The sequence below is a fragment of the Ornithorhynchus anatinus genome, chromosome X1 (assembly GCF_004115215.2).
Source record: "Ornithorhynchus anatinus isolate Pmale09 chromosome X1, mOrnAna1.pri.v4, whole genome shotgun sequence".
NCBI lineage: Eukaryota > Metazoa > Chordata > Mammalia > Monotremata > Ornithorhynchidae > Ornithorhynchus > Ornithorhynchus anatinus.
Genome location: NC_041749.1, coordinates 251,111 through 263,903, shown reverse-complemented (window position 1 = coordinate 263,903; position 12,793 = coordinate 251,111). Strand labels below are relative to the sequence as shown.

Below are 12,793 nucleotides of genomic sequence, written 5' to 3'. Positions count from 1 at the left end.
AAATGAAGCCTCATTTAATAACTGAAGGCCATCTAAACTTTCCAGAGAAGAGGAGGAGGTGGCCAACCAGCCACTGAAGAAGTGGGGCTGTGGTTGCAGGGCAACAGAGACAGGGGCCGGGGACCACAGCCCAATCAATCAGTCATATTTGTTAATTGCTTACTGTGTGCAGAGCAATGTACTAAGGGCTTGGAAAAGTACAATGCAGCTGTAAAGAGTTACAGTCCCTGCCCACAACAAGCACAGAGCCCATGGCCATCACCGTGGCAACATCCAGCCCACCACCAATAGGCACAACCGCGAACCAAGTTTGTAGGGATTCCATGGGTCAACTCTGCTTCCCTAGGTTCATAGTCTCACACTCTTGCCAGATGAGGAGGCCAGGACTTGCAGTGTGTAGTTTTTTGAGCAGACTGAAAGAATAAGAGCGGGCTCAGAGGTGTAGGGAGATGAAAAGAGCTATGGGAGGGAAAGGTCTCGGAATCTGCTTTCCTTACATTCATCCAACTAGACTGGGGCTCGGCAACCTTTCTGTGCAAAAGAGTCATACAAAATGACATCACGCAGTGCACAACACAATGTGATTAAATCCCTGTCATTCTGAAGCCACAGCACCTTCACAGTAACAGCTGTTACGGCCTTTTCCATGCAATACACTTGATAGTTCATCACTGAATAAGTCCACCGTTGGATGTATTCCTTTCCGTAAGCTTTGCTTATATTTTTTTAATGTGAAGTCACATGTCCATTGACAGATGGCATTGACAACATTGCCTCTAGCGATGGGACAGTCAGCCCCTCTTAATGCTGTTTGAGATGCCCCCACCCCCACTCCAGCCGGCAGGAGGTTTGAAGGGATACGGCATCCCCCCCACCTATCCCCCGAGTGTCGTCTCGTTTCCCTGTGGAGAGACCACAGATTGTGGATCATGAGTAGGGACCGGGAGTGGAGTGGCAGGGGAGGGTTAAGGTGGGAAGAAGTAGTAGGGAGTAGGGAGGGGCAAGGGAGGGGCCGGGCTCCAGCCTCTATCTAGCAAGCAAGTGGTAGGGACTTTCCAGGGAGAAGGGAGGGCCCAGCAGCCTTTGCAGCAACAGCCTGCTGTCATCTTGGGCTGGTGGTTCTCCCCTGGAACCGGGACTGGGGCTTCAGAGCTACGTTGGTTCCAAGAAGAGCCAGATATGGCTCGTGAGCCATGGATTGCTGAATCCCTACCCCGACCTAAAGCCTGGCCTCTATCCGAGGGGAAAAGAAATTAATAATATCACTGTCCCTGCAGCACTTGGCAGAGGATTCCATTTACAAGCTCTGGAAGTTATTCCAGTTCCACTGTCTCCTTCACCGATTAATTGTGCTCACCATAAATGAGGTGCCATTCAGAGACGTTGATGCCTGCCTTCTTGGAACTCCTTTGCGGAGACAAGAGGACACCATATATATTAGTATGAGTGTCTTTGTGGTTTTTGAATTTTATCACCAATTTTCTACTTCCCCCTTTGTGGATTTGTGCTATAAAAACTCAGTATATAGTGTCTTTTCTGAAAGGCCTCACTCATCAAAGGGTTTCCTGTTCGCTTATCACCGTGGTACCTCCTGGCATTTCCAGGTTAATGGGAGAAAGATCTTAGTCCTGCTCTCCAAGTAGATTTTCCTTCCTGGTTCTTTTGCTGCCAGGAGTGAGAAAATCCACATTTTCCCATCAGTGACCCTGCAAAGTAGATATGTTCCCCTTGTCAAAGAAGGGGATCTTGTTAATTATTATCATTAATAGTAATAATTGTATCTGTAGAGCACTTACTGTGTGCCCAGCACTGTTCTAAGTGCTGGGGTAGATACAAGGGAATCAGGTAGGACACAGTCCCTGTCCCACGTGTGAGCCCCATTTTACAGATGATGTAACTGAGCCACAGGGAAGTGAAGTGACTTGCCCAAGGCCATACAGCAGACAAGTGCCAGTGCCGGCATTAGAAGCCATGACCTGCTGACTCTCAGGCCCGTGATCTATCTATCCACTACACCATGCTGCTTCTCTGCTTACCATAATGCTCCCTCCCTCCCCACCAAAGTGGTCTGCATAGGAAAATATAAGAGAACACTGGCTTTGAAAGAATAATAATAATAATGGTATTTGTTAAGCACTTACTATGTGCAAAGCACTGTTCTAAGTGCTGAGCACTGTTCTTAGTGAGAGAAATGGGGTTTTGTGCATAGGGTGGAAGTTGATTTCTACCACTGGTGACTTTACTAATATGTATATTTCCCTTTTTTTCCCCCAGTATCTGTTGAAGGTCAATGAAATCAAGATAAAAAAAGGAGTTGATCTACTTCAGAATCTGATCAAGTATTTCCATGCACAGTGCAAGTAAGTGTTGTTTTCTTTAAAGATGGTGGAAGGGAGTCCTTATCAATAGTTTTCCATTGTCCTTAGTTCAGCTGCATATTGCACTTCAGGACCTTTCCTGGATTCTTTTTATTTTTGCATACATGCATGTGTAGGTCCTTGCTGCCCATTAAAATAAAATCAATTTGATCCTTTATATTAGATCAAGAAAGTGCTTTCATGCATTGCCTGCCCACTAAATCAACAGCACAGGAGGTATTACATGGAAGAGAAAGAAAGTCTGAAGTCTGCTTTTAAGCTTTTAATTTTCATTGAGTCTTTTGAATTCTCCTGTATTCTAAAACTAGGTTCTGTTCAGGCAGGTTAGGAAGAGGGGCTGTTTGATTTAGAGCCCCAAACAAGGGTTTGAGAGGAACTCTGTAAAAACCAGTGGTACTTTCTGGTCAGAGTCAGGGCAGAACCTTTAGCCACTTCAGACCTACTTTGTGGGAAATGCTACTGCACTGTGTGGTGGTTTCAAGAACGTACTATTGCTCCATGGACTGCTGGGAATTATAGCAAAAAACACCCCCAACAGTCACGTAGCCGCAAACCCTGTGAGTGCTGGAGGCAGGCTTCCCGTGCTGGTGATCGGTGTGGCGACCCAGAAGGGGGCCAGAGGGGCTTTGCAACATCATCTAGCGACGGTCCTGAATAAAGAACCAGAGGGAAAAGGAAGTCATTTGTGCTTCATTCTTCAAGGAATTCACTGGGAACGTGGTTGATTCTGAGGAGAGCTGATATTTGTAGTACTATTGAATGAATGAATTTGTACCTTTTATTCACCCCCCAGCCGCCCTCCCCCCCCCCCCACCAGCTCTTAAGTACATATATGGGAAGCAGCATGGCCTCGTAAATAGAGCATGGGCCTGGGAGTCAGAAGGTCATGGGTTCTAGTCCTGGCTCCATCACTTGACTGTTGTGTGACCTTGGTCAAGTCACTTAATTTCTTTGTGCCTCAGTTCCCTCATCTGTAAAATGGGGTTAAAGAGTGTGACAGGGAGCAGGTGTAGGACAGGGACTGTGTCCAACCTGATTATCTTGTATCTATCCCAGAGCTTAGAACAATGCCTGGCATGTAGTAAACACTTAACAAATACCGTAATTATATATCCGTAATTTATTTTAATGTCTATTTCCTTCTGTCTTCCTCTCTAGACTGTAAGCTCAGTGTGGGGAATGTTTCTGTCAGGGAATGTGACTAGTACAGGGCTCTGCATACAGTAAGCACTCAATAGATAATTGCTCAATAAATGCTATTGAATGAATGGATATGAATGACTGATTGATTGACCTTGGAGGTGAGCCCCTAATTAATTTAGGGCCTAGGGACACTCAAATTGACCATCATGGCCCCACCCCTGGTCCAAAATACCAAAATCATGTTATGGAGGCAGTGGAAGCAGATCTGAGTCTAATTAGATTCAGATTTTAGGGACCTTGTGCTTCCCAGCCCAGCCTCTGCAGGCTTAAGTTTGAGAGAGGGCGACAGGCATTTAAGACAGCAGAGAGCTCCAACCCTGAGCAACATAAGTCCCCGCTTCAAGGAAATATACTAAGATGTCAAATTGAGAGGAGTTTCAGACAGACTCAATTTCTTGATTTGTCCGTATCCATCCTTTTATAAGAATGAGGCTAATGAAAGTGCAGCTATATAGGTTCATAGATATAGGTGTGGCTGAAAATATTGCCCGATAAATAGTCCCTTTCATACATTGCGCAAAGAAAAATTTTTTGCTATGGTTTTTGCCTACCGCTATTCACAGTACTAAGCTCATAATGGTCAGGGAATGTGTCTGCTAATTTCTCTTGTATTGTACTCTCCCAAGGACTTAGAACAGTGGTCTGCACATAAGAAGCAGTGTGGTTTAGTGTAAAGAACACAGGCCTGGGAGCCAGAGGTTGTGGGTTCTAGTCCTGGCTTTGCCACATAGCTGTGTGACTTTGGGCAAGTCACTTAACTTCTCTGTGCCTCAGTTACCTCATCTGTAAAATGGGGATTAGGACCGTGAGCCTCACGTGGGACAACCTGATAACCTTGTATTTACTCCAATGCTTAGAATAGTGCTTGGCATATAGTAAGAACTTAACAAATACCATTGCTATCATTATTATTATAGTAAGTGCTCAATAAATACCATTGATTGATTGATGTTGCATTATTTTAGATTTTGCTTCATTTTGTAAAAACAAAGGAAATATTAATGGGTCAGATCAATAGTCTGACTAGTCCGTATTCCTTCCATAACAGTGGTGATAGAAGAACTTTGATGGATGCTTTCTTTGATGTTTCCTTATATTTAGAGATAACCCATCAAATATCAATCAATGTTATTTATTATGTTTTACTGCTTACTGTGTGCGGTGTGGTATTTGAGTGCTTCCAATGTGCAAGCACTGTTCTAAGGACTTGGGCTGGTACAGTGGAGTAGGTAGGCATTATCCCTTCTCCCACTCCCTTCTGTGCCACTCTTTCTTGCTCCTTCATTCATCCTCTCTCCCATCCCCACGACACATATGTATATATCTGTACAGATCTATAATTTATTTATTTATGTATGTATTTATTCTCGGTCTCCTTTGCAGGCACCTCCTCCCCCTCCCATCCTTTAACTGTTGTAGTTCCTCAAGGGTCAGTTCTTGGCCCTCTTCTGTTCTCCATTTACACTCACTCCCTTGGTGAACTCATTCGCTCTCACGGCTTTGACTACCATCTCTACGCAGATGACACGCAGATCTACATCTCTGCCCCTGTCCTCTCCCCCTCCCTTCAGGCTCGCATCTCCTCCTGCCTCCGGGATGTCTCCACCTGGATGTCGGCCCGCCACCTAAAACTCAACATGAGCAAGACTGAGCTCCTCATCTTCCCTCCCAAGCCCGGTCCTCTCCCAGACTTCCCTATCACCGTGGATGGTACGACCATCCTTCCCGTCTCTCGGGCCCCCAATCTCGGTGTCATCCTTGACTCGTCTCTCTCATTCACCCAACACATCCTATCCGTTACCAAGACCTGCCGGTTTCACCTTTACAATATCACCAGGATCCGCCCTTTCCTCTCCACCCAAATGGCTACCTTACTGCTACAGGCTCTTGTTATATCCTGGCTAGACTACTGTGTCGGCCTTCTCTCTGATCTCCCTTCCTCCTCTCTCGCCCCGCTCCAGTCTATTCTTCACTCTGCTGCCCGGCTCATCTTCCTGCAGAAACGATCTGGGCATGTCACTCCCCTTCTTAAACACCTCCAGTGGTTGCCTATCGACCTCCGCTCCAGACAAAAACTCCTCACTCTAGGCTTCAAAGCTCTCCATCACCTTGCCCCTTCCTACCTCTCCTCCCTTCTCTTTCTACCACCCACCCCGCACGCTCCGCTCCTCTGCCGCCCACCTCCTCACCGTCCTTCGGTCTCGCCTATCCCGCCGTCGACCCCCGGGCCACGTCCTCCCACGGTCCCGGAACGCCCTCCCTCCTCACCTCCGCCAAACTGATTCTCTTCCCCTCTTCAAAACCCTACTTAAAACTCACCTCCTCCAAGAGGCCTTTCCAGACCGAGCTCCCCTTCTCCCTCTACTCCCCCCCCTTCACCTCTCCGCAGCTTAACCCTCTTCCCCCCCCCCTTCCCTCTCCTCCTCCCCCTCTCCCTTCCCATCCCCTCAGCACTGTACTTGTCTGCTCAACTGTATATATTTTCATTACCCTATTTATTTTGTTAATGAAATGTACCTCGCCTTGATTCTATTTAGTTGCCATTTTTTTTACGAGATGTTCTTCCCCTTGACTCTATTTATTGCCACTGTTCTTGTCTGTCTGTCTCCCCCGATTAGACCGTAAGCCTGTCAAACGGCAGGGACTGTCTCTATCTGTTGCCAACTTGTTCATTCCAAGCGCTTAGTACAGTGCTGTGCACATAGTAAGCGCTCAATAAATACTATTGAATGAATGAATGAATGAAATTATATTATAAATGTCTGTCTGACCCTCTAGACTGTGAGCTCACTATGGGCAGAAATGTGTCTGTTGTTATATTGTACTCTCCTAAACGCTTAGTACAGTACTTTGCACACAGTAAGCAGTCAATAAATACAATTGAATGAATGAATGAATCCCTACCCTTAATCATCTCAGAACTGACGTGAGGGAGGAGAGTTTAGTGCAGTGGTCTGCGCCCATAAGGGTTCGATAAATGTGATTGATAGAGGAGGATGCTCACTGATTAAGGGCTTGACACTCTTTACGAATCAGATTTAGTGGAGAGTTAAGTCAATTGCCTCAGGGGAGTTAGGTACCCACTGGGAGGATTTTTCTTTTTCTTTAAGGGCATTTGTTATGCACTTATTGTGTGCCCAGCACTGACCAAAGTACTGGGGTAGATACAAGCTAATCAGGTTTTATACAGTCCATCAGTGGTTAGTACAGTGCCTCAGTGCATAGCACAGAGCCTTGCACATAGTAAGGGCTTAACAAATACCATAATAATAATTATTATGTCCCAGGTGAGGTAACTGAGGCACAGAAAAGTTAAGTTAGTTGCCCAAGGTCACACAGCAGACAAGTGGTAGTGCTGGGACTAGAACCCAGGCTCTTTGGACTCCCAGGCCCATGCTTTCTTCACTAGGCCATGCTGCTTCCCTCATAAACTCTTCTCCTCACGGAATGAGAGGGTCAAGTTACCCTTGTGTTCACAACTTCCTTCTGGTATGAAATTCCTTCCCCTTTCATATCTGACAGACCACCATTCTCTCCACCTGTAGAGCCCTCCTAAAATTTCATCTCCTCCAACTAAGCCCTCATTCCCCCTACACCCCTCCCTCCTGTGTCTCCTATGCCCTTGGATCTTTACCTCTTTAGCATTTGATATTCACCCCTATCCCACAGCACTTGTGTGCTTTTGATCCATTTCCCTTGTCTGTAATTTATTTTAATAAGAGTGTCCCCCTCTAGACTGTAAGTTCCTTGTGATCAGGATTGTGTCTGCCAACTCACTGTATTTTCCCAACTGCTCTGCAGACAGTAAGGGCTTAATAAATACCACTGTTTGATTGCTAGCCAAAGTGCTACTTAGTAGAGCTAACTTACATGACCTGGAAAGTAAGACAATCACCACTGGATTCTGGACTATTTGAACAGAGCTTCCTGGGGGAGGGGTGGAGCATTGGAATTGAACTGTGAGGGCAAAGTCATTTGTGATTTCCCCCTACTGCTTATGGGTAAGGTGGAAAGCCCACCCCTTGATGGAGCCAGCAAGGAGCTGGAGCTGTGAAACCCTAAATTTATCCCATTCCTGACTTCCCAGCTCTTGATTGGTTAATTTTTAACCACTCAATCTCCAAGGGCTCCTTCCCCTCTGCCTTCAAACATGCCCACGTCTCCCCCATCCTAAAAAAACCCGCTCTTGACCCCACTTCCCCCTCCAGTTATTGCCCTATCTCCCTACTACCCTTCCTTTCCAAAATCCTAGAACGAGTCGTCTACAATCGATGCTTAGAATTCCTTAACTCCCATTCTCTCCTAGACCCCCTCCAATCTGGCTTCCGTCCCCTCCACTCTACCGAGACTGCTCTCTCTAAGGTCACCCATGACCTCCTTCTTGCCAAATCCAATGGCTCCTACTCCATTCTAATCCTCCTTGACCTCTCTGCTGCCTTTGACACTGTCGACCATCCCCTCCTCCTCCATACCTTATCTCACCTTGGCTTCACGGACTCTGTCCTCTCCTGGTTATCCTCTTACCTCTCTGGCCGGTCATTCTCGGTCTCCTACGCTGGAGCCTCCTCCCCCTCCCATCCTTTAACTGTTGGAGTTCCTCAAGGGTCAGTTCTTGGCCCTCTTCTGTTCTCCATTTACACTCACTCCCTCGGTGAACTCATTCGCTCTCACGGCTTTGACTACCATCTCTACGCAGATGACACGCAGATCTACATCTCCGCCCCTGTCCTCTCCCCCTCCCTTCAGGCTCGCATCTCCTCCTGCCTCCGGGACGTCTCCACCTGGATGTCGGCCCGCCACCTAAAACTCAACATGAGCAAGACTGAGCTCCTCATCTTCCCTCCCAAACCCGGTCCTCTCCCAGACTTCTCTATCACCGTGGATGGCACGACCATCCTTCCCGTCTCTCGGGCCCGCAATCTCGGTGTCATCCTTGACTCGTCTCTCTCGTTCACCCCACACATCCTATCCGTTACCGAGACCTGCTGGTTTCACCTCTACAATATCGCCAAGATCCGCCCTTTCCTCTCCACCCAAACGGCTACCTTACTATTACGGGCTCTCGTTATATCCCGGCTAGACTACTGTGTCAGCCTTCTCTCTGACCTCCCTTCCTCCTCTCTCGCCTCGCTCCAGTCTATTCTTCACTCCGCTGCCCGGCTCATCTTCCTGCAGAAACGATCTGGGCATGTCACTCCCCTTCTTAAACAACTCCAGTGGTTGCCTATCAACCTCCGCTCCAAACAAAAACTCCTCACTCTAGGCTTCGAGGCTCTCCATCACCTTGCCCCTTCCTACCTCTCCTCCCTTCTCTCTTTCTACCGCCCACCCCGCACGCTCCGCTCCTCCGCCGCCCACCTCCTCACCGTCCCTCGGTCTCGCCTATCCCGCCGTCGACCCCTGGGTCACGTCCTCCCACGGTCCTGGAACGCCCTCCCTCCTCACCTCCACCAAACTGATTCTCTTTCCCTCTTCAAAACCCTACTTAAAACTCACCTCCTCCAAGAGGCGTTCCCAGACTGAGCTCCTCTTCTCCCTCTACTCCCTCTGCCATCCCCCCTTTACCTCTCCGCAGCTAAAGCCTCATTTTCCCCTTTTCCCTCTGCTCCTCCACCTCTCCCTTCCCATCCCCACAGCACTGTACTCGTCTGCTCAACTGTATATATTTTCGTTACCCTATTTATTTTGTTAATGAATTGTACATCGCCTTGATTCTATTTAGTTGCCATTGTTTTTACGAGATGTTCTTCCCCTTGACTCTGTTTATTGCCATTGTTCTTGTCTGTCCATCTCCCCCGATTAGACTGTAAGCCCGTCAAATGGCAGGGACTGTCTCTATCTGTTGCCGACTTGTTCATCCCAAGCGCTTAGTACAGTGCTCTGCACATAGTAAGCGCTCAATAAATACTATTGAATGAATGAATGAATAATTGATCCAGCTCCAGCCTCAGCCTCAGCTGAGAACAGGCTACTCTCCTCCTCCCTACCTGTTTCCTCCAGTTACTGTTCCTATGGGACTGTGGCCCTGGCCCTGTATGTCTCTGAATCCCAGTGCTGTGGGGCTAGATGTGGAGAACAACAAAATGAGCAAGTCAGGGCAACGGGCAGAAGGAAGTGGGGGGAAGGGATGGTGCCTGGGCAGGTGGGGGAGGGGGAAGGGGGAGGTCTAGTCTGGGAAGGCCTCTTGGAGGAGATGTGCTGTCAATAAGGCTTTGAATAGAGATAGGGGGAGTAACTGTCATATTTGAGGAGAGAGGGTGTTTCAGGCCAGAGGCAGGATGTGGGTCAGGGGCTGTCAGTGAGGCAGGTGAGATTGAGGTACAGTGAGAAGGTTAGCCCTAGAGGAGCAAAGTGTACAGGCTGGGTTATAGAAGAGTGAGGTGGGGTAGGAGGGGGCAAGGTGGTGGAGTACTTTAAAGCCAAAGGTGAGGAGGGTTTTTTCGATATGGAGGTGGATGGGCAACCACTGGAGTTTTTTGAGGAGCAAAATCTCTCAAAAAACATTCAGGAGTGTCCTGAATGTTTTTGTAGAAAAATGATCTGGTTTGGAAGTCCGGGGTAGAAACAGTCTGTGGTGCAGTGAATTTGCAACCTTAACACCTCGAACCCAACACTTGGGCCCAGGCACACTGCTCTCATTTCTGCAGCTCTGGCATTGCTTTCCTCCTTGTGAGTGTTTTAGCCTGCTTTATGCGGCTCCTAATGACTAGTTGATGATTGTTCATATTCTGCATCCTGTAGTTCTTTTTTCTCTGTCTTCCTGGGGACCATTGTGTAATCCTGTACTGCTTTGTTTTGCAAACACAATCTGCATATTTCCTCCCGTGGCCACCTGTTAGTGGCATCTGGCCTGTGGAAATAATGGCCATCCCTCAAATTAGGCGTGGGAGTTATGCATCTCCTAGCAATGAACTTGTGTGACGTAATGTCATGGGAAGGAACTCTCTGAAGTCTCAATCAAGATTCCTTAGATGGCTCCCTTCAAAACTCAAGTGAACAGAATGCTTTAGAAATGACATTGAGTTTCATTTTCCTGGTGTTACTCTGCTGACATTCCCTATTGGTCCCCCCAAAATTTCCAGACATTGGTAGTTGCCTGGAGCATAGCTATTTGCAGTTGGCTATTTGTAGTGATTCTTATGGTGTTTGGATTCCTCGACTCTTTGTATTATATATTCCTTCGTATACTTGGCTTAATATTGAATGGCTTTTCCATTAAGCTTCCCCATGTCCTTTGGCCAGTGGTTGGTTATGTTTTTGTTTTGTTAAATTTCCAAATGTTTTGTCCTTCTTGCCCAGCCCAGTTACTCCTTAATTTTGTTCTTTTCTATTCTAGGTCTCATGTCTCTACTTGTTCTATCTATCTCTCATCCCTGTCCATCAGTACATCTCCTTTTTCCCCTTAGAAGTAGCCTCTGTCTCTCAGTTCCCTGAAAATTCCCAAGATTCCCCAGTGCCACATTTGTTCTAGATTCATATTTCTCAAAGGACTTCACAGATTTCCTTTGTATGGGGGAGAAAAACCATTCTTTGAAGGGGCAATTCAGGCATGGTGCAGTTTATTTGGGTTTCTTCACTTACTGTAGTTATTCCATTTTACATTTAATTTACTTGAAAAAAATGAATTCCACAGTGTCCTCCCCTCCAGAATCTTCACAAATTCAAATCTCCAGCATTTATTTCAAGGACTTTCCTATTACTCCCTCCGCCAAAAATGAATCAATCAATGGTATTTACGAAGCCCATATTGTGTACAGAACACTGTACAAAGTGCTTAGAAGATTACAATACAGTAGAATTGGCAGGTTCGATGCCTGTCCTGAAGAAAGTCACAGGCATGGGCCAGTAATCGTTTTTAAGAAGGATTCTAGTTGGATGATGTTTTTTAAGAATCGTAATTTTTTTGTATTTTTCCCTCCCATTTTTCAAGTTTCTTCCAGGATGGACTGAAAGCCGTTGAAAGCCTCAAGCCTTCCATTGAAACCCTTTCAACCGATCTTCACACAGTAAGAAGTAGCCCCCGGGGTAGATTTTTCATAAAGATATGTGTAGGATGAAAATATATCAGCTGAGTTTCTTTAGTTTTTATACTTCTGGGTTACAGCGGATTCTTTTCTAATGGCTTATTAGGCCTTCAGACATATTTTTCATTCGTTCTGCCTGAGGAGGGGCTTAACCCAGTTAAGAAGCAAGTAGTAGCGTGGCTCACTGGAAAGAGCACAGGCTTTGGAGTCAGAGGTCATGGGTTCAAACCCTGGCTCTGCCACTTGCCAGCTGTGTGACTTTGGGCAAGTCACTTAACTTCTCAGTGCCTCAGTTCCCTCATCTGTAAAATGGGGATTAAGACTGTGAGCCCCACGTGGAACAACTTGATTCCCCTGTGTCTACCCCAGCGCTTAGAACAGTGCTCGGCACATAGTAAGCGCTTAACAAATACCAACAACAACAACAAAAAAAAGTAGTTCTCCCTAACTAGCAAGAGTGATTCTTTTGACAAGCTACATTTTCAATCCTGGTTTTGTATTTTCTGTGTGCTGCAGATCAAGCAGACCCAGGATGAAGAAAGAAAGCAGCTTACACAACTAAGAGATATTTTAAAATCTGCTCTCCAAGTCGAGCAAAAAGAGGTGAGCGTTGGAGGATGTTGGGTGTTGCTTGTCTTTCCAGGATCATCCTCATTTAGCCATGCGAGGTGGACACTTCAGTGCTCTGAGTTAACGGCTTAATTGTGGTAAAGCCTCCTCTGGACATAATTTAACCAGGTCTGCATTCAAGTAGGTGATCAGTTTTTGCTCTCCTTTGGGCAGTGAAAGGCAATTATGATTGGCAAAATAGGGGTAATGCTTTGCTTTAGCGATGTGAGAATGGTTTGGGATAGAAGTGCTTCAGTCATTGGAGACTGTTAGGCTAAAACCATTTTTAGTCATATTATTTGTGAGTCAGCATGTTCCTTTTATTTTACTTATGACCATTAGCAATGAAACCTGTTTAAGTTCAGGTCAGTTTGGGTCAATGTTAATAAAACCTGGGACATGATAGATGCCTTGCAGAGCTTAGAGGTGACTCATGCATCAGCTCCAAATTTGAAAGCTCCTTCCAGGGAACACACCAGTTGCCTCTTCAAAATGTTCTTCTCAAAATTTTCCTGAAATCCTTTATGATTTATTCAGTATTTGTATTTTAAGTTCCTGTTCTGTAACTGAATATTATTG

At 46.4% G+C, this 12,793-nt stretch overlaps 1 protein-coding gene across 7 annotated transcripts in view; it reads left to right on the top strand.

Annotated features, from left to right (window-relative positions):
* ASAP2 (ArfGAP with SH3 domain, ankyrin repeat and PH domain 2) overlaps nucleotides 1-12,793 on the top strand; it is a 163,830-nt gene that overhangs the window by 80,401 nt on the left and 70,636 nt on the right. For all 7 annotated transcript variants that reach the window (XM_029051034.2, XM_029051036.2, XM_029051035.2 and 4 more), the window contains exons 7-9: nucleotides 2,275-2,360; nucleotides 11,512-11,587; nucleotides 12,122-12,208. In XM_029051034.2, the coding sequence (XP_028906867.1) occupies nucleotides 2,275-2,360; nucleotides 11,512-11,587; nucleotides 12,122-12,208 (249 nt within the window). The remainder of the gene's footprint in view (nucleotides 1-2,274; nucleotides 2,361-11,511; nucleotides 11,588-12,121; nucleotides 12,209-12,793) is intronic.